At 50.8% G+C, this 23,504-nt stretch overlaps 3 protein-coding genes across 3 annotated transcripts; 1 reads left to right on the top strand and 2 right to left on the bottom strand.

Moving 5' to 3' along the window:
• Nucleotides 1-4,119: 4,119 nt before the first annotated feature.
• On the top strand, nucleotides 4,120-7,362 carry ETH_00028260 (uncharacterized protein; the record flags this gene model as incomplete). The annotated part of the gene is made up of 13 exons (XM_013380326.1): nucleotides 4,120-4,695; nucleotides 4,846-4,885; nucleotides 5,013-5,086; nucleotides 5,210-5,263; nucleotides 5,367-5,445; nucleotides 5,596-5,652; nucleotides 5,758-5,861; nucleotides 5,986-6,031; nucleotides 6,181-6,236; nucleotides 6,433-6,477; nucleotides 6,593-6,665; nucleotides 6,759-6,827; nucleotides 6,980-7,362. 13 exons carry the CDS (start codon nucleotides 4,120-4,122, stop codon nucleotides 7,360-7,362), a joined length of 1,656 nt encoding a protein of 551 aa, XP_013235780.1.
• A 37-nt stretch (nucleotides 7,363-7,399) lies between these two features.
• Nucleotides 7,400-10,444, bottom strand: ETH_00028255 (uncharacterized protein; the record flags this gene model as incomplete). The annotated part of the gene is made up of 9 exons (XM_013380325.1): nucleotides 7,400-7,449; nucleotides 7,662-7,764; nucleotides 7,855-7,937; nucleotides 8,108-8,291; nucleotides 8,367-8,447; nucleotides 8,739-8,882; nucleotides 9,271-9,353; nucleotides 9,734-9,797; nucleotides 9,968-10,444. The coding sequence occupies 9 exons, from the start codon at nucleotides 10,442-10,444 to the stop codon at nucleotides 7,400-7,402; spliced, it is 1,269 nt and encodes a 422-aa protein (XP_013235779.1).
• A 1,344-nt stretch (nucleotides 10,445-11,788) lies between these two features.
• ETH_00028250 (Calcium binding egf domain containing protein, related) lies at nucleotides 11,789-22,662 on the bottom strand (the record flags this gene model as incomplete). Its single annotated transcript, XM_013380324.1, has 18 exons — nucleotides 11,789-11,919; nucleotides 12,456-12,699; nucleotides 13,065-13,323; nucleotides 13,743-13,763; nucleotides 14,378-14,497; nucleotides 14,690-14,745; nucleotides 15,330-15,399; nucleotides 15,527-15,774; nucleotides 15,904-16,290; nucleotides 16,431-16,574; nucleotides 16,752-17,397; nucleotides 17,488-17,920; nucleotides 18,204-18,522; nucleotides 18,751-19,191; nucleotides 19,435-19,624; nucleotides 20,013-20,197; nucleotides 20,437-22,361; nucleotides 22,554-22,662. 18 exons carry the CDS (start codon nucleotides 22,660-22,662, stop codon nucleotides 11,789-11,791), a joined length of 5,928 nt encoding a protein of 1,975 aa, XP_013235778.1.
• Nucleotides 22,663-23,504: the final 842 nt, after the last annotated feature.

Here is a 23,504-nt window from a genome sequence, read left to right as displayed (position 1 = left end):
GCAGCAGCAGCAGCAGCAGCAGCAGCGGCGGCGGCCGAAGGGGCGCAGGCGGAGGCGAGCTGGCACAGTCCGTGGGGCCCCACCCCCGCTGCAGGTTCGGGGGGGAGTTTGGAGATTTGGTCAGTGAAAAAGGAAAGAGTTTCGAAGTTTCGAAAAGGAAAAGACACAAAAGGCGGGAGCAGCAGCTGCTGCGCGCATGCTGCAGCTGTCTGCTGTCGCGGGCGCCGCCGGGCCAGCAGCTGCTGCCGCCGGGGCGGGAAGCGCCAGTTCGCCGTTGTCTCTCGAAACCAGCAGCACTTGCAGAATCTTTTTGCAAAAATGTGCAAAAAACTCTGTTTAATGTCCTGAAAACCTGCAAAGGCGGCTCAGTCGCAGCCCCAGACCGCCGCAGCCGCACCGCGAGCGCCCGGCGCCTCTATGCACCAGAGCCGCTCACCCCGTTGCCGCCGCCGCCCCAACTCCTTTTCTGAAAAAAAATATAAATAAATACACTTCAGCCGCGAGTTGTGTTCTTTGCGCCTCCCCAGAGGCAGCTTCGCCGCGGAGTCGCCGCGAGCAGCCAACACACCTGCTGCTGCGATCACGGAAAGCTGAACAGCTCGATTGCGCACCCACTGCCCGCAAAAAGAACTCCTTTTCTCTCTTAAAATGCAAAAGAGATGCTAAAATGCCAAAGAATTGCTTTGTTTCTCTTGTCGCCTCCTACTAATAACGAAAATGAACACATCCGCGCCTCGCGAGCTGATCAGTTCCGGAACTGCACAGCCTGCTGCAGTGTACGTACACTCCACACTCTTGCACAAACCGCCTGCACTCCGTTCTGCACTTTTTCAAATCCAAGTGTGTCATTTTGCATTTATTTTAAATACAAAATGAATTCTAAAACCTCCACGCAACGCAGAATCGCTGGCGAGTGCTGGTGGGCACTGCTGCCATCCCGAGGGAGCCTTTAATTCGAGGGTTTAGGGCGAGGGTTTAGGGGTTTAGGGCAAGGGTTTAGGGCGAGGGTGTAGTTGCTAGGGTTTAGACGGGCTGCGGGGCTCTAACCTCTGTTTGAGGGTTTGGCAATTAGGGTCAGGGTTTGTTGCAGGTGGGGTTTGGGAGTTAGGGTTTAGTCTTCAGAAGACAGGGCTTTGCCCTCGTCAAGGGAGCCAAACAACTTCAAATAAATAAATAGAAATTAATTTAAAATGAAGGACTAAACAAAAAAGTGAATTAATAAAAAGAGCATAGAAGAACTAATGAATAGAGTCAAGTCCAAACAAACAGACGTAGAGTCAAATATGGATAAGCAAAACAAAACAAAATGAAATCAAATTAAAAACAAAATAAAACAAATAATAAAAACAAAGAAGTCAAATAATTAAATGCTGTCTGGACACCAAGCCCAAACAGGGCCAATTCATTCTTTTCACTTTTCCACTTTTTACTTTTTGCTGCCTGAGGGAGCGCTGTTGCTGCAAATAATGTTTTTTGTTGTTCAATTCGTCTTTTTGGTGCTGCAGCTGCTGCTGCAGCTGCTGCTGCACCGGCCAGCTGCCACTGCAGCAGTGGGCAGCCACTGCAGCAGCTAGCTGCCCCTGCAGAAGGAAGCTGCCGCTGCAGCAGCAAGCTGCTGCTTGCTGCAGCGGGATGCAGCGCGCACTGGCAGCTGTTGGACTGAAGTAGCAACGGCAAAGCGGTTCCCTTTCAGGGGGTTAGGGTTTAGGGTTTAGGGTTTAGGGCTTGGGGTTTAGGGTTGTTGCTGTTTCTACTGTTGCTGCTTTTGTTGTGTTGTTGCTGCTGCTACTGCTGTTGCTGTTGCTGCTGCTGGAGTTGCTGCTGCTGCTGCTGCTACAGCTCTCCTCAGTGTTACACAGCCCCAGCTCCAGTCTTCTCTGCTGTTCGCCTGTAGAAGTTTATTTTCTTGTTTACTTAATTTAAAAAGAAAAAGAATTTAAAAAAAAATTCAAAAATCAGAAAAGTGGCAGCAGCGGGGCCGCAGAGAGGTGTAGTGACACCCGAAGAGCCGCGCCACGGGGGCCAAAAAAAAATTTTCAGAAAATAAAAAATATATTTGTTGCATGCGGGAGAAAAATAAGAAAAGAGTTTGCTGCTGCCTCCCAACAAGAAGAAGTTTGTTGCTGGTGCTGGTGCTGCTGCTGGTGCTGGTGCTGCTGCTGATGCTGGTGCTGTTGGTGCTGCTGCTGCTGCTGCTGCTCCGTAAAGACTTTAAGAGCCTTTGCGGCTGCTGAGAAATAAAAGTTTATTTTTGAATTTTGGAAAAATGAAGTGAATTTCGAGACCTGAAAAATGCAGATGTGGGGGCAGAGGAGGCGGGTTCGAGTGTGCGTACACCGCAGCGCCGCAGCTGCAATCTTAACAAATTGCAGTCTTGCAATCTAAATAAAAATTCGTAATTAATTATTTTAAATTCATTTTAAAAGAATTCATTAATGGAGGGGCAAAGGCCAGATCAAGTGCGCGGCAGAAGACAGCCAGGGTATACGGACAGCTGCTGAACGAAACGTTTCAAAAGTTGAACAGCGCAGCATATTACTTAATTTAATTTCTTTTTTTCTTAAGTTTGGATTTTTTGCATCTTTTGGGATTAAAAAGAAGTGCAGCACCTCGAAAAGACCCTTTTAATATCCAAAACTACTAAGACTTGAAGTAGCAGTTCTTGAAATGGTCATTTTTGGGGTTTGTGTCGGCTTGCAGGCGTCCATACACCTGGCGGCTAAGGGCCACCCGCAGCAGCGCATGCAAAAGGTGTTCTCTTTTGGATTTCATATTTTTGAAAAGAGCTTTCGGGTGTTAGTTGCGGGGCCTTTGCAGGAGATGCTAAATTGAGTGGGGCTTTTTAGATTGTGTCTTGCGAGAGCTGTTAATGGGTTTAATTAGATGCCAATTAAACGAAAAAGAAGAAAAAAAGACAAGTCGGAGCTGGGGAAAGGCCAAGCGGCGGGGATGGGGCCTGGCCTCCCGTGGTCCGTGACCGTGTGTCGGGATCCACCTGTGTCTGGCCCCGGGGGGTGCCTTGAAGAGGACTTGTTGGGAAATAAAAGCCTTTTTGAGTTTGCAAGAGTCGTTTAATGTTTAAAACTTGCAATTTGAAAGTGAAAGACGCAGAAACGGGGCCGGGATGCGCAGCAGCAGCAGCAGCGCAAGTCACTGGAAGGGCACTGCAGCAGAGGGTCCATCCCCCCGGGGAGCTGCACGGGCTGTGTTGGCCAGTTTTGAGTTTTGAAAAAGCCTTTTTGTTGAATTTAATTGTAAATTAAAAAGAAAAAATAAAAAAAGAAGAAACGCGGGCGGGGGGGTCGTTCTTGAAGCTGGAAGTCGAATCGGAGGCAACGAAGCAGGACTTGCGTCTGTACTGAGCACGATCGAGCACGATCTCGTGCTGCAGCAGCAGCAGCAGCAGCGGCAGATCCTTCAGACAGACCTCTTTTTGGATTTTTTCAAAAGTTCCCAATTTAATTTCTTTTCCCGCGACTCGGCTGGCCACATAAGTCCGAAGCAGAGCCCCCGAAGTGCAGCTTTCCTGAATGCCGCCAGTGCCCGAGTGGAAGCAGCAGGCTGCTGCTGCTGTCTGCTGCTGCTGTCTTTCTCTGCAGTGTTTCTCTCCCAAAAGCATTTAGCAGCAGCTTTTTGAAATTTTGAATAAAAAAGAAAACACTTTCGCGCGCGTTTTCGGGGTCTGGACACCGCAGCCCCCGCGGTGCAGGAAACCTGAACTTGCCGTCGACGCTGCAGGGGGGGAGCTTCACAAGTTTCCTTTTCTTTTGTTTTTCCGCCATTTTGCAAACATCAAATGAACAAGTCCAATTCTTCTCTCTGAAAGTTCCATTTCTCTCCCTCCAACTGCAGCAGCCCGCGTGGGGAGCCGCGCAGCAGCGCTCTGCAGCCGAAGGCGGGCGGCGTGCCTGCCTGTGGCTGCAAACCCCTACCCCTAAACCCTAAACCCTAAACCCTAGTTCCTCCCCCGCGTGCCCGCCTGGTCTGGCGCGCGCGCCGCGGCGGAGCCAAACGCAAACCCTAAACCCTCGCTGGCGAGGCGCGGAGCAGCGGCAGGCGGCTGCGTGGCCCGAGGCGGTTTGCTGCAGCAGCTGCTGCAGCAGCAGCAAACCCGCGGGAATGGCGGGACAAGAAGACACGCTGGACTTGTGGTTCAACGTGGACATCCGCGGAGAAGCCCCTGCTGTTCAGTACGAAGGCAGCGTGCGGGGCCAAGTGCTGTACCCGCCGTCTTCACGTGCGAAGGCGCAGGGTGCTGCTGCTGCTGCTGCTGCTGCTGCAGTGCTCTTCGCCGTGCTGACGTGCTACTTGCTGCGGCGCAAGCGGCTGCGCAGTAGCAGCAGCAGCAGCCGCGAGACCGAGGAGGACTTCAACTCCGATTCCGAAGCAGACTTGAATTCAAATTACGATGAAGACGAAAGTTCAGAAGAAGAAGAAGAAGAAGAAGAAGAAGAGGAAGAAGAAGAAGAAGATTTAGATGCAGATGAAGAAGCAGAAGACTCCAGCGGGGAGTTCGGCGATTGGGAACTTCCCAAGCAACTCCGAGACGCAAAGCCGCAGCAGCAGGACTTCGAGCTTCCGCAAAATGTGGTCCAGTGGTCACGGCGCTGGAAAGACGGCTCTGCTGCTCAATCCGCTGCTGCTGCTGCTGCTGCTGCTCCTGGGTACAATTCCCCCACTTCGTTCGCTGAAACGGTGGGCAGGAAGCCCCTGTGCAGAAATTCCGCATTTGCAGATTTCGACATTTTGCAACTCCAGTGCATGCAAAGTTGAATAATCGAATTATTTGAAAAGAAGGAATTGAAGAAGTTTTTCTTTTCTTGTTCTGATGTTTGGTCTGCACAGGACACAGTTGCAATATTCGAGAACATAGTGGTTTACGGCGGTGAGTTTGGGGGCGGGTCTGCAGGGAATTCAGAATAGCTGGAGAGAGAAATGGCGAAAAAGTGGAAACAGAAAAAAAAACAAGTGCAATTTAAACCTTTTATTTCGAAATTGTTTGCGATCTTCAGGAACAATGGAGTTCAGGAGGCCGTCGAGCAGTCATCCGGGGAAATTCGACACCTTTCTGATCACGGCAGTTCCTGTAGGACTTTCGCGCACAGAAACTTCCAGCTTTCCGCGTGTCAATTTGAAGTTTTTGCAGTTTAGAAGTTTCTGCATTTTGAAAAAGTGAATGAGACTTAGACTGATATTCCTTTCTGCGTAGGACCCGTGGCTGTCCGAAGACGAACTGAACTCGCACCCCCTGGGGCCGCTGCGGGTAAGGCTTTCTTTCTTGAATTTTGAATTTTCTGAACCTGGCTTTCTTTAAAGAAGCATTTGTCTCACTGGATTCTCCTTTTCGTGTTTGCTGCGAGTCGCAGAAAGAGTTTTCTCCGGTGGCCGCGGGATATATCGAAGAGGCTCTGCAGAAGGTGCCGGCGAGGGAGCTAGAGGGAACCGGTGAGCAGCTGATCGCGGCGTTGTTCAACTGCTGCTGAAGTGCTGTTAAACATTATCTAAAATCAATTAATTGAAGCCATATGCGCAGTGAAAGGCCTGGGCATGCAGACAGTTCAGTTTGTGTTTCCGCGGGGTTTGCGCGTTTTGCAGAACACAACCCGTTCAAGGTGGTCAACCTTGAAGGGTACGGGAAGTTCCTGCTGCAGTGTAAGTCTGCTCGCGAAGTTTACTTGATGAGAAAGTCCACCTTTGCCCTCATGGCTTCCAACCCTCCTATGGCTTCCTTTCTCTTTGCTTTTTGCTGCTTTTCAGTGGCCAGGGAGGACCAGTACAGCCCACTGCGTGCTCTGCCGCGAGGATCGAAGGCCAAAAGACCCACCAGAGAGCTGAGGAAGGAAGTGACAGTCGGCTCTGTGGTCCGTAATTTCATTCCAGCTTTTGAAAAGTGTTTGGAAAGCTTTTTTCTGCGAAGTGGAACGGCAGTGGTATCGCCGTCTTCGCAACTTTTGCTTTTTTGCGGAGGTTTTTGTTGCATTGCAGGAGGAGGCGTCTGAAGAAATCGAAACAATTTTGAAGACTGGGCGGGGTGAGACAGTGCAGGGGCGCAGGCACTGTTGAGAAACCGAGAGTTCCATTTTTTAATTTCAACCCGAGATATCTATTTTGCAATTTCGTGTTAAGGCAATTCCAAATGCAAAACCTGGACGAACTTTGTGTCTTTGTTGCTGTTTTTAGGTGTTGTTTTATGCCACCTCCCCACCGCGGATGTCGCCGTTGTGTTGAACCAGCCTGTGAGTGCCTGGCGCTGCATATCTCGGGAAAGGAAGTTTTAGAAAAGTCATTTGCTGCTTCTTTCTTTTGCGATTTTCCACCCAAGTGAAGCACAAGTGTCTATTAATGTTTATCTCGGGGAAGGGGAGTTCGGAAAAGTTGTTTGCTTCTTGCTTCTGAGATTTTCCACTACGAGCTGCGAAACGCGTTTCTCAGGAGGGTTTCGACGAAGCTATTCCCATTCTGACGGAAGACTTTGAAGTGCGTTTGAACCAAAGAAGAATTTGAATTGTCGAATTGGTTTTTTTGCGGTGATCAGCAAACAGAGTTCGCAGTTCCTCAGTCAGGGTTTCCTGCAGCGCTGCTTCTTGTTCAGGATTTGGACTCTTTCCGCATGGAGTTGGAGACCGGAATCGAAAGTCTGGTTCAACGAGCTGCAAGTCAATCCAGTGAGGCAACTTTGGCTCTTCCCGGCTGCTGATGGCGGCTGTTGCTGAGTGCAATCGAAAAAAATTGGGATTTGCGAGGCTTTTTGCATGCAGACCCCTACAAAGTCATCCGGATGGGACACAGGCCCGGCGTGCCAGCGACAACTGTCATTTCGCTCTACGGTAAGAGCCTTTCGAGAGCTGCTGGGACTGCGGGCTGTCGCTGCAGCTGTGCAGCTTTCAGGCAGCAGCTGCGGAAGTTTGAGTCGAGGAAAGCGATCTCGCGTGTCATTTATACTTTTACTTTTTATTTTCAGTGAAAGCCTTGTAAAGAGGAACGGAGGCGGATCTTATGGACGTCGATGGGCACGTGGGATTCTGGGGGTTCAAGAAGCGCCTGGGCGCAGCGGCGCTCACTGCAGCAGCTCTCCGCCTCAGTAGGTGCAGGGCGCTGCAGCTTGTGCTTCCGTCATGCCAGTTATGTTCAAGTGCCGCAAAGGCCCTTGTTGCAGAGGAGAAGCAGGAAGGGCTTCGCTGGGAGCTGCCTATTATGCACAGCCCCGTTTGCCGGGTCTGCGGGCTCTGCTTGTCCTGCTGTGGCGAGTCAGTGCAGATATGTGTACAGCTAGGAGATGCTAAGGAGTCTGCGGGTCATTTCTCAATGGGTTTTGCTGAGCAATGGCTTTTGCTGATCTTTTCAACCACAGATCGCGGGTGAACGCCGTCAGTTCCCAGGCGGCGCTCGCCAGGTCAATTCAATTCGTTTTATTGCGGAGGAAGAGCGTGTCGACGAACTTGCCTCGCCCTGCCGGGTGCCAACAGCAGATACAGTAGCCGATTATCATTTCAAGAGTTGTTTCAGTGATCAGTGGGATTCCTCTTAGTGCCTAGCGGCTCGTTCAGATGGTCAGTGTATGCAGAAGACGCCCGATCTCAGCTGAGCCGCACGCGAGAAGCTAGCAGCACTTAAGCCAGTGAAGTTTTGGATAGATGAATTTATCTGCGCTGATTTCTCACCGAGAGAGTCCAAAATGTGGTAAAAGTCGTCGCCGTCAAACGCAAACAGGCAGGAACGAGCCGCCATGTACAGGTAGTCGTTGTAGCCAGAAGCAGAGCCATCCTGCGTGAAGACGGAACACTCTAGTTGCGTGTTGGTCTTCACGTGGATTTAATTTAGTCATTTGATAATTTAAACACCACAAGAGCCTACCAGAAGGTGCAGAAACTGGTTGAAATCGTTCGAGCAGTAGACGGCATTGAATGTCTTGCACAGCTCGACGGTGTATTCGGCATCTGCATGCAGAACTTCATCGAATACGGAACGGTGCCTCTGTTGCATGCGTTTGATGCATGCAAGTGCATGCATCAAATGGTGCAAATTAAAAGAAAAGCTGCAGAGACCTTGGGGGCTGAGACTCGAGTGCGTGGCTCGAGAAATATGTATGAGCGAAGTCTGGACTTACCCAAGGCATTCTTCAGCCGAGACCTGCTGGGGTACCAGCTGGCCTTGCCAGTGTCAGGCAGAACTATCAGCAAGTCGTCCTTTTTGAGGGCCTGAAGAAGAAAAATTCCGATTTTGAAATAAGCTTGAGAGACATTTGTCTTCTTCAGGCCCTCAAAAAGGACAACTTGTTCCTTTTCAGGAGCCTGAAGAAGACAAGTACAAGGGGGCAGCTGAGGCCTGGCAGCAGCAGCGCGAGGGCTCTGGCTGCAGAGTCTAACCTCCAGAAGGCTTTCGGGGGACTCGGTGAAGAGGTCAGAGTGCTCTCTGTGGCAAAGTGCGAGCCAGTGGGGGACCACGACCTGCACAACGGCTCAGACAGAGGCCGGCGAAAGCGCAGCAACTGCTGCTGCTGCTGCTGCTGCTGCTGCAGCAGACGGCCCCCTGCTGCGGGCGGGGGGCCGCAGGATGGAAACGCAGGGCCTGCAGGTCCAGTGGATTTCGTGGCGTGGGTGCTGCTGCTGCATGCAGAAAGCTCAGCAGCAGCGCCTGCGCGGGTCCGCAGCGACGGCTCCCGAGCTGCTGCTCCAGCAGCTGCGCAAGCAGCAGCTGCTGCTGCTGCTCGCCGGCAAGCGCTGCAGCAGCAGGCTTACCCTGACGGGAAAAGAAAGCTCCGCAAAGTGCGCCACTGCTATGCCAATGCCCGCAGGAGAAAGCCGCCGTCGGCCCCCGTGCTGCAGCGCCGTGTCCACTCCGTCAATCAGCACCTGCCGAACCAGGTGGTAGTCGTCGCAGGCCTGCAGCGCCACTGTGCACTGTCCCGCATGCACATGCATGCATGCATGCATGCATGCATGCATGCACGCAAGCATGCGTACATGCATGCACATGCATGATATGCATGTGGATAGTACATGCATGCACATGCATGCACACGCTTGCACAAGTGTTCACGCGCTTGCACATGCATGTCCATGCGCGCATACATGCATGCATGCAAGCACGCATGCATACATGCATGCATGCAGACGTTTCGGGGCTCTGCGGGTGCTTGCAGCCGCTGGGGCTTGGCCTCTCAGTGCAGCATGGGGGGCTAAAAAGAAAGGCAGTAAAACCAACAAAGCTTTGCAAAGGCTTTGCTGCAGCAACTGGTCTGCTGCTGCAGCTGGGGAGAAAAATCCTCACCGCAAGATCAACTTTGGGAAAGGCCCGCCAACGAGCGACGGAGTCCCGCGGGGCCCCACAGTCCGCAGTGGAGGCCCCATGGCCTAAAAAGCCGCAGCGGCGAATATTGCATGCAGTCAGAGGCAAACACATGCAGATAATACTTTAGAAACATGTACAATTAGCTAGGGAAACATGTGCAACTAGCTAATGCTGCCAAATTCATGCATGCACACAACACCGGCAAATAGATTTGTACACACACACACATATATATATATGGATATATATGGATATATATGCATATATGCGCATGTATTTCAATATACATATGTATATGCATACATGTACGTATATATTTACTTGTTTAGACACATTTCAGTGCAAAACGAACACCTCTTTCAGGCCAGCACCGGGAAAGAGCAAATAAAATTCCCAAGAGGAAATAACATTTCTTGAGATTTCTTTATTTGCAAAACCTCACTTTCTCGGCGGCCTCTGTGGCGCCTGGGAAGCACGAGCTGGAAGCCCTCAGCATCTGTAGTTTCCTGAATTTCAGAACACGACGGCAGCGGCAGCAGACCGATCTGAGGCCTCGATTAAGCAGTTTTGAAGCATTTAAGAGCTTCAAATCGACATATTTGAAGAATAAAAAGGTCCAAATAGGCCAAATAATGCATTTGCAGCTCCGCAGCAGCAGCTCGGGGAGGCACCGTACGTGGGGTTGGCTTCGGAGCCGCTGCTGCCGATCTGCTGAGCTGCAGCAGCTTGCTGCGTTCCAGCAGAAGGAGGAGCGCCGGCGCACTGCGGGCTGCGACGCTGCAGCAGTTTGTGGGCAGCGGCTCTCCGCGGCCGCAGCGGAACAGCTGCTGCTGCTGCTGCTGCTGCTGGGCTCCTGGGCATGCGGAGCGGCAAAGAGCTGCTGAGCAGCAGAGCCAAAGGCCCGCGCTATGAATATTCCGGGCTCTGCGTCGCTGTGCAGCGGCGCCGCAAAATGCGCCTCTGCATCCAGAAAAAAAGGATCTATGACGTACGGCTTTCCCTCTATGTCGAGCTCGAGGCGGCCCCAAGACTCGCGGTAAGCATGGTCTAGAAGCTTCGTCTCGGACTCTCCTAGGGGTTTCCAAGGAGCAGAAGTTCCGTGGCTTTCAGCCCAAGTCCACTGCGAGCTGCTTCCCTGCGGATCCGCCGGCATCTTCGTCGCCGCTAGCTGCTGCACAGCTCGCGCTGCTGGTGCCTTCTAAGTCCAGTCCGCAGGTTCTTAGGAAGCTCGCTGCTGCTGCTCGCATTGCATGATCCGGATTTGGACATGTGCTGCTCCGTTCGCCCCACGCGGGTGCAGTGCAAGACACTGAAAACCCTTGAACACCTCGAGCGCAGACCGCTGAGGTGATCGTCGGGAATGCTTCCTGAATGACGCTGTCACAATGGCATTGGAGTTGAAAACGCGAAGGAAATCCCACTATTCGACCGCGTTTCCCGCCAAAGCCGCAAGACAAAACTGGAAAACATTCCTCACGCTACGCAGCTGCCTCCCCACGAGGCTACACAGAACAGACCCCCTCTACTGCACACTTCCATCGAACACGTCTTGAATAAATCTGTAAAATATACTTTTTAATCTTGGCTGTTTATTCATCGCGAAACAGACTGTGCCGCGGCGTGCAGCAGGCATGCGTTCAAGAAGCCTGGTGTTGGCAGACCCGCTGCTGTTCGAAGGTTCCATCGGCAGCAACTTAAAGTAGCTGTTGAAGCTACGTGTAACTCGGAATAGTGCTTTTATATCATGCATTATGGATTTTGTTCACTCTTTAAAGAAGAATGATTCTGGCGGCAAAGGCAGCTGGTGCCGTTCGGTGTCGCCTTGCCAGCCACTGGAGAGCAAACGCTCACCGCATGAATGCTCATCTTTCATTGGAATATTCCAAAAAGGCAGCTGAAACTATTTAGATACAAACGAAGTACTAATATTGCTGCCGAGTGGGCCCCTTATTGACGGGAAGGCGGCATGGCTAAAGCAGCAACCACTGCTTGGGCAGCAACTGTACAAAGTAATCTGTAACTGCTAAACTACACACTCAGACTCTTTACCAGCAACTTTGACTGAACCATTAACTCAGCCCTTATGTTCGAATTCATGACTGAGCTTGTCCGTCTTCGACTGCTACCATGATTAAAGCGACTGCTTCTTCAGGGTAGTTAACTGTCAAATGACACATTGATAGACGGAATTAGGAATGTTCATGAGTGACAAGACTTGCACTGGAGCATCCATGGGGCTCTTCTCACTACAGAACGTGCGAGCTTGGCACCGAGTTTCACAGGAGGAACAAGAACAGCGTCCTAGCCTCAGAGCCTGTAAGGCAGCGGTTTGAGAGCGTTGCGGCTCTCATACGCGCGGCTTGCAACAGTAAAGTGGGTCCGGCATACGCAGCTTACCTGTTCAGTGCGAATCTCCAGCTTACCTTTGAAGTTAAACGATAAGCGCTATGCAACTGCATGGGCTGTACGTCCCGGCTGCAGTTTCTGCTCTACAGCGTTACTCTGTACTAGCGGCAGCTGCAGGAGCTCCTAAAGAAGCGGCTTTGAAACACATTAAGAGGAGATTAGGAACCACGTCGGGGCCTGACCCGATGCCGCGCAGCAGGAGTTGCTGACCCTCTCCTGGACCTATCGGCAGGAGGATACAAACAGCGCAGCACAGAACTGCTAAAAGCTTCCGCAACACGAACTTGTAGCAAGCAGTTCTATTGATCTAATAGATACGGGGCAGAAGATTAGTAGTGCGAAACTGTGCCGCAGCTACTGAACGAGAACGCAAGTTTCATGAAGCTGAGCTAAAATATCACGTGGTAGCATGTAGAGCTGAAATGCGATCGAAGGGAAAGCCTACCTTTTTATTGCGCGTCTTAGACCCAAGCCCACGACGGCAATGCATATTAAGAGCAACAGTAACTCTAATGCAGCGAGTAATTCTCTCGGTACAGAGTCTTTCAGCCACTCCGGCAGCCAGTCAGTTAAAAACGCAAGCAAGTCAAAGTTCGTGTTGGCTGATGAACGATCTAGGAAGGTATACCGCTCTGCGGCAAAGTCACACATGGCACATAGGAAATGCTTTCTGGTGGCTTCAGGGAAATGAACAACAAGAAATGACTGGTCTCTTCACATATCTGTTCCTGGAGCGACGCATTTGCGTGTCAACGCACCTATTGTAGCGTATGCAGCGTATTCCCCAAAAGGTCCTGTCCTGAGGACTGAAAGTGGTTCCTCGAGCTGCTCCTGGAGAGCTAGCAGAGCTTCAGCCGCTGTGAGCTGCCGGGGGCTATCTGATCCTTCAGAGGAGGCTGGTCCATCCGCCACCGGAGGATGAATCCGAAGAACAGCATTGATGCTTCCTTCGTAAATACTCAAGACTTCAATGCGTTTCCTGTCGCCCAGCCCTGGGATTGCCTGAGCGGAAAAGCATGAAAAAGCAGAAGACAGGTTCATGTTGCATTTGCGCTGGACATATTTTGCCTGACGTAATCGGCTTCCCCACGTTGTTGATTCTAATTGGTTTTTTCGCGTTGATCTGGTTTCGAAAATTCCCGTTTCCTAGTGTGGGGCTGACTCTGACACTACAAGAACCTGAATGTGCCCCCTGAACAAGGGAAGTGACGGGTACAGCCCTGGAGCTCTCACTTATGAAATTCTCAAGCCCTTAACTGTAGACGCTAAAACCTGAAATCTAAGCTTTTAAGCATGAACCGCAAAATCCTACATCGTAAACCCTAACCCGCCCTGCCTTAAACAGGCTTGCGGCCGGGCAAACGTACCTGCAAGATTGCGTCAATCAGTGCTTCTTTAAGCAGTTGGATACCTCCCGCAGCAGCAACTGTTTTATGGTAGTCCATAGCAATAGAAATTTCTGCCTCAGCTGTGGAGGGGCTGGCGACGCACTGGCGCCCATCACCTTCATACCCATCAACACAACTGCAGAAATATCCCCCACTTGTGTTAACACAAGTTGCGATGGAGGGAGAGGCGCAGCTTGCGAGTCCGGAAGAGCACTCGTCGATATCGATGCAACTTCCGCTGGCAAAGATACACGCAACGAAGGAGTAAAACCTTTATAAATGCATTTGCACTATGGCGGCGCTTCTCCTTTCTACAATTTTTATGCTTGTGCGCTGGAGAGCACTTCGAACAGCCTTTTCTCCCTGATCGCGAATCTGAAAACCTTACTTATCCATCGTGTAACCCTCCCGACAGCCACACGACCCGTCAGCTAGGCAGTGAAGTGTAGGAGGACACAGAGGGCGGTTGTTCGAGTCTACGCAAAGAGGCTCGCGGACGCTGCCACAAGCCGCAACAAAAAGGATCTCCGCAGGCAAGCATTAGGACTAGAGACCAGTACAAAGTAATGGTGCACTATAGAGCAAAAGAAGGCTTGCTCAGCCAGATAGTGAACGCCCTACTTCTTGCTGAAAGCAAAAGCTGCACTCTCACCTTACCTGTAGCTCTGGTTGCTGGGCCTGAACACACATCGCAGCGCTTGAAACTCACTTCTTGACTATCCAGCTGCTTACGCATGAAGTAAATTCATTCTGACAATACCTAGCTTGCAAAGGAACGAGGAGGATCCAAAGCTGCGCAAATCCATAGACGATGCAGAATTTGCTTCTTGAAAACGTTCGTTGTTCGGGCTAGACTGAAAATGTTAGTACTTTTACAGAAAACATTGAAAAGAATTCAGTGCTGTCTAATGTTTGTTCACAAGTTGATTCGTTTCATGTGGGAGTTTCAAGCTTCGAGTGAAGACAGAACGTACATGCAGACATCTCTGCCGTCGCCGGTGTATCCAGGCTGGCATGCACGCAAAATCAACACACAAACGAGACAAAATATTTGGAACTTGGCCGTCGTTTTGTGCGTTGAAACTGGCTGTGTTCGATCCACAAGGTTCGATTGGAACTTTCACCTTCACGAAAGGATTTAGCAGGGGCACACGTTATTCTGTGATATTTCTACCAGAGTGAAAAACATTACGCTTTGCTTTTTGTGTCAGAATAAGAAGCATTAGTCTTTGCTGGTTATGGGAATAAGATGGCAGAGGAGCTGAGTTGGCGCGCCCACCTTGCATAGGCACCTGTAACTGCCCTTGGTGTTGATGCATATGGCCTTGGCGTGGCAGACTGCTTCCTCGAAGACCTTACACTCGTCGATATCTTCGCAAGAGGTCCCATCTCCAGTGTAGCCCTTTGGGCACCTGCGCGGGCGCTCAGGCAAAAACTGCAAAGGGGAAATTCAAAGCTAGCTCCAAGAACACCTCTTGCATCAGAGATTCTACCCAAATACATTATAGTGATGCAGATGTTTGCCTTTGACTCGATAAGCCGCTAGTGTTCATCCACATTGCGTCCCAGTGTGAGAAATCTGATATAATCATTTTCCAAGTTACCTGCAGACGTAACGTCCTCTCGGACCCTCCCAAATAGTTGCCACTAATGGCGTTTCCTGAAAATGTGCAAAACACTTGCAGAGGACAGGAATCATCAACGCTGCTGCCTCTCGCTTTTACTAATTCAGTCGACATCCGGAGAACAAAGTCGAACATATTCATCTCGTCTTTCCAAATACCAACTTGCGGCCTCGCGCTCTAAATTTATGTTACGTTTCATTGCTTTCACGTGCTTAGTCTGTTTGGCTAAAAAGCAGCAGCCACTACTAATGGATATTGACCCACGCCGGTGCACAACTAGTAAACCGCGTCTTGCCTGAGGTTCTGATCTGACGGGCATTCCCTCCGCCTCCTTTCCTTCAGAGTTCTCTGAATGAGGCTTTGTTTTGATGTGGCTCTCGAGATGCTGCCCTCTTCCTTCATCAGATGTGTCTTCGTAGGCTTCACAGAGAGCTATTTCAGAGCATCTGTTGCCCACGCAAGCGCCTTTTGGCTACGTTCAAACAGGACACGTTGGGCGCAAACAGTAGTAAGCAAGCAGTATACACTTTAAAAGCTTCATTTTGAGGGCACCCTTCTAAAAGAACTAAAAACACCATAATTCATTTGGAGTGTAGGCAAAGTGAATTGCGCTCCTCACTTCCTGCTGCTCCAGGAGGTCTTCCGCTGCAGCATTTAGGTGTACGCAGTCTCCTCCATCAAATTCATACCTAATGCAGCAAATTACAGGAGCAGACTGCCCCTTGAGCCCTCCCCTGTGCATATATACTCAAGGAAAAAGGTGCCAGGGGGCCACGATTGCTGCACATTTTGGCAGCCCATTGATAGGTTGCGTACGCGGCTGTGTCGCATATCTCGTCACAGATGCCGTCTCCTAGCCAGTAGGGCTGGCACGTGGAAGAAGATGGCAGGGCATTTGAGGCTTGTAATGTTTCTTGAGCATAGTCTCCGAAGCCGAACGTTTGCTCTATGGATTCCCAGAGGCTCTGAGGAAAGGAAGGACTTTGCCGTTCGGTCAACGGCACTGCACTTGCTGCCACAGCCCTTTGGTCAAAGAGATCTTGTGCGATGAAACCCACAACAGGCTGCACACAACGCAAATATAGTGGGTTTTTCTAGGCTGTTTGCTGGTTCGTTCATGGGCCACTTTCACTCTAGCCTTCGAGTCTGGGCAAGTGAACTCTAACCAATGTGCCAGTGGGAAGAGCTCATACTCTTTCCGTGTTTTCCAGCACTTGACTTCCTTCAACGTTCATTTTGGAGCGCCGCTCGCGAAGCAATGAGGAAATGCTACGTGGCTGGAGAACAAGTTTGTCCACTTCGGACTCTACGTTCCAGAAGAAGGTGGCCTCTCCAAGAGATTCCTCAAGCACAACAGCCGCAACGTTTTCTTCGGACCCTTGGTCAGCTTGTTGGCCCCAGAAGGCTTCATGCTGACTGCCGGCTGCTCTGGTAAACGACAGGCTTTCCGAAAATCTAGCATCTCCATGGCCTGACGAAAAGCCCGTCTGATGCCCTGTTGCGCTACTGCGTGGTTGATATGCAGCATTCGTACTTATCCCAGACTGTGAAGTGCCTTTGTTCCTGGGGCTTCCACCTCTCTGAACAAGCAAAGAAGAAGGACTGCTCTGCGTAGGCGACAGCTTCTCCCTTTTCTTGAAAATGCTTCAAGCCCGCGAGAACAGTCGGCGGGATAACCTCAGTTACTAATCTCCCTCAGCAGCACGAACAGGGCACCTACTGCATTCGGAATAGACGAAGGAGCCTGTTCGAAGTATTGCTGAAAAACTGTTGTCCTCCGGAGGCGGTGCTCGATGGGACGCAGCAGCCCTCCTTTTGAGCGAGGCCACTCCGTTGCTTGTTCGTCCTCTACCACGTAGAGGACCTGCGTGCATCACCATCATCTTGCAAGTTTCCACCAGAATGTGCAGGCAGGGCAAGAAATAGAGGCGGTGCCCCGCCATCAAACATATGTTGTCCCAAATGAATCATTTGTAAGAAAATGCTGCAAGCTTTCAAGAGCTCAGGGGGGCAATAAGGAAGGCAGTGAGTTATTTCTCACCAGTTCACTGGAATCCCTCCGATTCTCATCCCACTCTGCCAACAGGTAAGCCCTTGCCCCACACTGCCGCTTTTTGTCGACGTGCCTCTGTGGTTCCCTTCCTAGGCGCTCGTGAAGCAACCAAGACGCGGCCCCAGCTCGCACGCTAGATAGTTGACGCGGCTGAGGAACTTTAGAGACATCATCATCTTTCTCCTGCAACTCGGCGTCGAATTTGGGCTTTTGGCTGCCGCGCAAATCCGATGAAGAGGCTTGCAAAGAGCTGCTTGATGCTTGCTCCTGCGAGTTAGCTCTTACGTCATGAACTATTTGAAAGTCCTCTGATGGCGTAGCTAGTGGAAGAACCACAGAAGACAAAATGTGGCGCTTCACGGAAGCTTCCTGCTTATTCATATCTTCGACAGGAGAGCTGCTAAGTTCTTGCAGGCTGCGCTTTTTGAAACCTGCAAGATCCGCTGGAAGCATGCGCGCTTTTGCCTGCCCTGCCGTTGACCTTGATTCGAAGGAGTTTTGAGGGCTTTTCGGCGCACTCAGAGCTTCCGTATGCAGAAGAGAATCTTCCAAGCACTCAGCAGCTAGTGCATCTTTAAAAAAGAGGAATGGAAAGCTGAAAGTGGTACCCTGAAGAACGGTCAGCAGGCAGCATCTTGACAAAATATTATGAATGCAAGATTCACAACAGAAACGGCGGAGGGGCAAACATATTACGCCAATCTCTGGAGTAGCGTATGCCTACGAAAGACTTGCCCTCCCCGCTCCGAATCGGGATGATGCAGGTCCATCTTGAATTGCGACGACAATTGCTTCTACGTCCGCGTCTTTGGCCGAGCCGTTGTGCGTTTGTCTCCGGGGTCTTGGGTCCTTCAGAGAATCGTCGAGACGCAGCTGCTGTTTCAGGATCCAAACTTGAGTGTCCCACCACCCCTGCACCACTGTAAATTCGCGGAGAGCAGCGGCAGTGTCTGATGGCTCAGCTCTAGCGTCGTGCGCCCTGCTTCCCGGAAGATTAGCTTTAGATCGCGCATGCAACCTTTGAGCCTCTTCGGACATCCCACTGGAAGTAAGGGGAACTGTTGAGCTTTTCACTTCGGCATCCGTCATTGTCGCTTGGGCTGTGCTTGTGATAATTATTTCAGGCTTCCCGTTATTCGCGACACTAGCTGCGAAACCTGTGTGCGAAACACAGCTTTGATGTTCAAGAAACTACCGTGTGTTTCTCCTCAAGGAGGTTGCAAATTACTTAGATGCGTGGTTTAGAGACTGCAGCTGAACAGCACTTCCCAAGAGATCAAAATATCAGCAGCCACGCATACTGGTTCCTACTTCTGCAGATATTGCAATCTTTAGCTAAGGCATTCGCAGAGCACATGAATGCAAGCCGACACAGACTGCATGAACCAGTGTGGTCAGCACCATCAGAGAACCGCAGCATGTGAGAGGGCTAATGCTCACCCCTAAACATCATAGCCGAAGCCACCGTCGCTGGAAGCACAGCAGAGATCCCCACAGCTGCCCCTAAATGCTTGTCTAGGTACGATTTGAGGACTCTACTGCACAGAATGCCAAACCATTGTGGTGCTTCTGCGGCATGCTGTGGTATCGTGCCCGTAGCATCTTGTGCCGCATCTCCTGTGCCTCCCCATGGAGCGTAGCACACGCTACCTTTTCGGTTGGATAACACGGATGAAACGAAGGAGGAAAACTTCGTACGAATGGTGCTGGTGTAACGCCGGGCCCAGCTGGCTGCGCTTCGGTGAGTTTTGCAATTAACCTGTGCAACAGGCAATTTACAGGCTTATTCGAGCACCCCTAGCCCTGTCAGCTATCGTTCCACAAGTGCATGCGCATCAAACAACGGCCGAACAACGTAGGAGCATTGCATGTGCACCTTAATTCGCAGATACTCTGGGGTGGGGCCAGTAACTCCAGCACTTTTACACAAAGCTGCAAACGACAGAGCAGTTAAGCCCCTGGAGTGTTTCTTAGGGCCATGCCTCACTGCCATGTTGGGATCAGGAAAGTAAATGCTCAGGCCCCCGTATCTGCCTGGTTCCCTGCTACCAACTTCAGCGACGACCATCCTCTTAAAGAACACCCGAGCCGCGACGACTTTATCCGTCAAAGCTCTTTGGGCAGCACCCAAGGCATTTATCGCGTACAGTTGCCCATTTGTATGCTGCAGTCGTCTGTACGTTATGTCTCGCATTTCACTATTACTGTCATCCCACGAAAGCTCGTCATCATGACCAAGTGACTGCATGCTAATTCTACCTAAGTCATTTTCCTCGCTTGCAAACTGCTGCAAGAGATTTGCCAGAAAGTCGTTCAAGTCATAACAGCTGCATAAGCCCAGCATTCGGCAGCCTCTAACGCTGAAAGTTTGAGAAAGCGCGCGCCTCACTCGTCGGGTTATATTGCTTCCTCCGCAGGAATAAAGACCCTAATATGCATCCAATATCAACACAGAAGCGGCAAGAATGATATTCTGCTATGGCTTCGAATGAAGATGGATGCAGCCGCACCATGAACCCCGTTCCACAATTATACACTATTTGATGCTGTTGACTTCCATCTAGATCTGAAGATTTCTATAAACACTGCAGCCAGCACAGCCACCTCAAAGAACTCCAGATATCATGGAGGATCCAACGCACAGAAAAAACGTTGTGCAGTTGGAGCGCACCTCTAGTAGTTCTTCAAACTTCTGCTTGAACTCATTGAATGCTCTCACTTCGATAAGAGCAAGCGTCAAGGCATTGGAGGACGGCGGGTGAAGGCCATAGCTGGTAACAAAGCGTGCGCCATACTCGAATGCTGTAGCCGTTCTGTAGGGAGGAGGTGGCTTCCGGGTGAGAGAAGTTGGATCCATGGACCTGATTGAAGAGTTGACACGAAAAGTACGTAATCAAGAGCAGTACCACAAAATAATCCAGCACTGGATTAAGTCATGTACGCTTTGTTTCAAACAAGCGGTTCCCATGAATCAGAAGTTGTGCGAGAAGCGTGCCTGTAATTCCATCCATGGCCCGGCTCGTTCTCCTCGCTGGCTAAAAAGAAGTGGGTTACTGGAGCAAGAGCTTCCAAAACATCGTAAGAACCCATGAGGCATGCGTCAAAGCCGAGGAGAGAAAGGCGAAAAGAAGGGTCCACCTTCCCTAGTTTACTTCCTGAAATGCCACTGCAGAAATGAGTCAGCGACCTGACAGAAAAAGAGATACTTACTTGCCAGTTTCAGCTTACTGCGTGAAAGACTATACTCACTTTTTGAGTCCCAGTGCGATATCATGAATGCTCATCGGCTGATTGTTTGGGTTGCTCTCGTCATCACCAAACCCAGCCCAAGCCGAACCGTGATTCCACAAGATGACTGCGTAGTGCCTCGACGGAAATATGTCGAGGAGTCGCGTCACAGCAGTTCTTAAAACTCCAGGGTCATTCATATCAACCTACGGAACCAGATTTACGCACTTTCCGTTTAAGATGGACACGCGTGGAGTCGCTTGCAGGCCAACGGGTCGTACACAGAGACTCGAAAATATCTTGAGCACCAGCTTAGTACCAAAACACGTGCATCTGCACCTGCAGATATACCTGGAAGATTGGACAGAACGAAATTACGTAAGACCACGCGCGAGGCACTGCCTGTTTCAAGTGCCTAGCCAGCAATATTGAGTGATAAATTCACCTCCCCAAGACTGCGAAGGAGCAGCCATTCGCGCCTGCCGTCTTGCAAATGGATTCGCAGTAGCTCAAATGCCATTTGGGCATTGAGCTCGACTTCACTTGTTCCTGGTAGTTGCCTGACACCTTGGCCTAAACTGGAGTATTCCAGCTCAGGACATGCATGAACTGTCCCCATGTCTGTTGAAGTGGTCTGCTTGCTACGATCAATCAGAACGACAAGATACAGGTCCTCTAGTGCCTCTTGGGCTGTGGAACCACTCAGTGCCGATCCACCAACGGGCAAAGGCGGCGTGCCGCGCCCTCGCATAGCGGCCCGAGCATATCGTTTCACTACTTCGCCTCTCCACGGATGTAGCATTTCTTCCAAGTCTAATAGAGCAGATTCTTCCAAGTTGTTGTCTGCATGAACAAACATGAGCTGAGACCAGGCGCGAGTCGGCATATCTCCAATGCGCTGAGGTAATGAGTCGCAAATAGATCGTCGTGGAAGAAAGGATGGGCCTTTTCTATTCCTGCTCTTATCCAACGATGCTGCGACTTTGGGCTTCCCTGTGTCAGGTGCAGCGGGGCTAGAAAAGGCGATACTGATTATGGACTGAAGGACGGCTGAAAAGCTGCCTGTTTCTTCACCCTCGAAGTTCGCTAATTGCTGCATGTACATCATTCCCTCATCTTGTCCTTTTTCCACAAGATTTGTCGTCTGTACTTGGTCATCGGGGAGCCTTAAATCTATACAGCGCCCTGTACCATCTCCATAGAGTGAATGGAATATCCGGCTTGGCCCGGTACACGCCAGACAGTTGTCAGCCTTTCCACGGCAGCAATCAGCACGGCAAGCAGCGCAGGACGCGTGGCAGTGACTGCCGTTATTGAGTTCCAAGAACCCGCCCTCTGGCTGCTCCAGTGGTCTCACATTTTTCTTAACGCATGATGAATCCGAAGCTAGACATGAAGAATGTGCCGCTGCAAGGGCATCGCCCCCGAAAGCCAATGGGATGCAGTAACCACTACCATCTCGGTGAGCGGCAATGTGAGCATGATACTGCTTTTTGTAAGCATTAGAGCCGTAAATGTCAGAGGGAAGCTTATTGGGGTTAGGAGGGTGTGAACCCGCCGGTAACGGCCGGTAGGGATATGGCAACTGATTGAAGCATGTGAGGCAGCGATCTCGACCAGGCTGTAAGCAGCTTGCGCAGCCCTTATGACACGTGGTATTCACTGAAGGCGCAGTTACATCTTTTGAGCTATGGCTATCTCCTGTTATTGCCTGTCTCCAAACGGCCAAGTGGCGTGCCCACTTGCTTAACCGCTGGAGGCCTGTGGCCTGAATAGGCGTGTGGAACAAATTTCGATGAATTGCTGCGTCAGGAGCATCACCGCCAGAGACAAATGATTTTTTCAATGCCGATTGGCGCCGTGAAAGTACCCCACCCGCAAGGATTGATTCAGAGGCAGCTGATAAATCTCCTGCACTTGTGTTGCTACCGCCTGTGCCTTCGGCTCGAACCTGTGGAGGCCACTGCTGCTCACACGGCGCCACCATTACACCGTTAAAGGGCCAGCAGCGGCATGTTGGCGTCGACGCCCTAGGTAGGGCCTTCTCGTAGTAATCTGCCGATTCCTTGGTCTTCCCCCAGTCAACAAGGAGTATAGAGTATTCTTCCAAGCGACTACCATTCACTGTGAGCATCTCCCCGGATTCCACAGTTGCGCAGTAGGAAGGCGGAATAAAGCAAAAGTCGGTGGCTTCATCAGAAAAGCCTATGGAACATGCGGCGTCGTGCACAGTTCCATGATGGAGTCCAGTGCAGTCACACACAGGTAAGGCTCCACGACTAGGCTCTTGGACGAAAACCGGTGGAAGTGCTTCGGCTGCGTCTGGCAACTTTGCCTCAGTTGGCGCTGTTGTTGCTAGGGGTATATATCCTGCAGGAAACACACTCACAAAGCATCGGGTATGGAAATAGCTGAAGCACCTGAAAAAATTCACAGGGCAAAGACGATTCTTTTATGGCATCGTTTCACGACAAGCCACAGCAAGCCTATATAGCCGGAATGACCAAAAGAACGATCCTCACCAGATAGAAAAATTTACATTACTAAGACACTGCAACTCACCTGTTGCGGTGAAGGCCAGACATGTTGAGCAAACACGGCTGGCAAGCAACCACCAAAACCCCAAGCTGAAAAACAAGTGGCCTCCAAATCTCTGCGTCTCTTCTTGCATCCTTCTATCAATAATTTCTCCTTTCAAAAAAATAAGCCGTCTAGAGAAGCTCAGCGTGGCAGCATTAGAGACAGGCCTGTCAAAGAAGGCTTGTACACACCGCCACTGACATTTCAGGGATACCACCAGGGTTTCCAGTAAGGTGCGTTGGAAACCAAGTGGGAGTAGCGTAGAAGCAGACGAACCTATTGCATAAGCGCACGCTCCCCAGCAGAGGATGTCCTACCTTTCTGGGGACACTTCTTTAGAGTGCTTGTAGCGGGCCAATGGGCACTCTACCCTGAAAGTAGAGCTCCAGCGGAGTTATGGACCGAGAGCGCAAGGTACGGGAATAGTCAACCACAGATTGGAGTGTAAAGACAACGAAATCGAAATATACTGTAGATGTTTCAATGAGGGGTAGGATGGGCCTGTCAGCCCCGGAATAGCAAGGGAGGGGATCTCGGGTGACCCAGGCCAAGGTAATTCCATGCTGGTGTTTTCTCTTGCGTTCAAATCGCGTTCGGATACAATTACATATTTAAGACATCCGAAGTTGTTTGAGCTGCTACATTTTGTTGGGGCGAGGTGCGCGCGAGTGTGCTCCGTCTATCTGGGGTGGCGGCGCAGTACCGCACGTTGCGTTATTCAGTCAGCGGGGTCTTCTTCAGTACTGAATGTGACGCCCTGGGAGGAATAAAACTCAAAAAACCAAAAGGGTTTATCATTTAATGATTATTGGTTGCAAGGGAATTCGACGAGCGAACAACTACCGCAGAGACAGGCCCTCGCTGCAGCCCCAGATCTGCCCACTTGATCTACGCAGTTAAGCGACAAGACAATGACTCGGAAAAAAATCATTT

Source organism: Eimeria tenella, genomic scaffold (assembly GCF_000499545.2).
Source record: "Eimeria tenella Houghton genomic scaffold, Eth_scaff51, whole genome shotgun sequence".
In the NCBI taxonomy this organism is placed as follows: domain Eukaryota; phylum Apicomplexa; class Conoidasida; order Eucoccidiorida; family Eimeriidae; genus Eimeria; species Eimeria tenella.
Note: the sequence above shows the minus strand (reverse complement) of the source record. Positions and strands in the feature narration are given on the sequence as shown.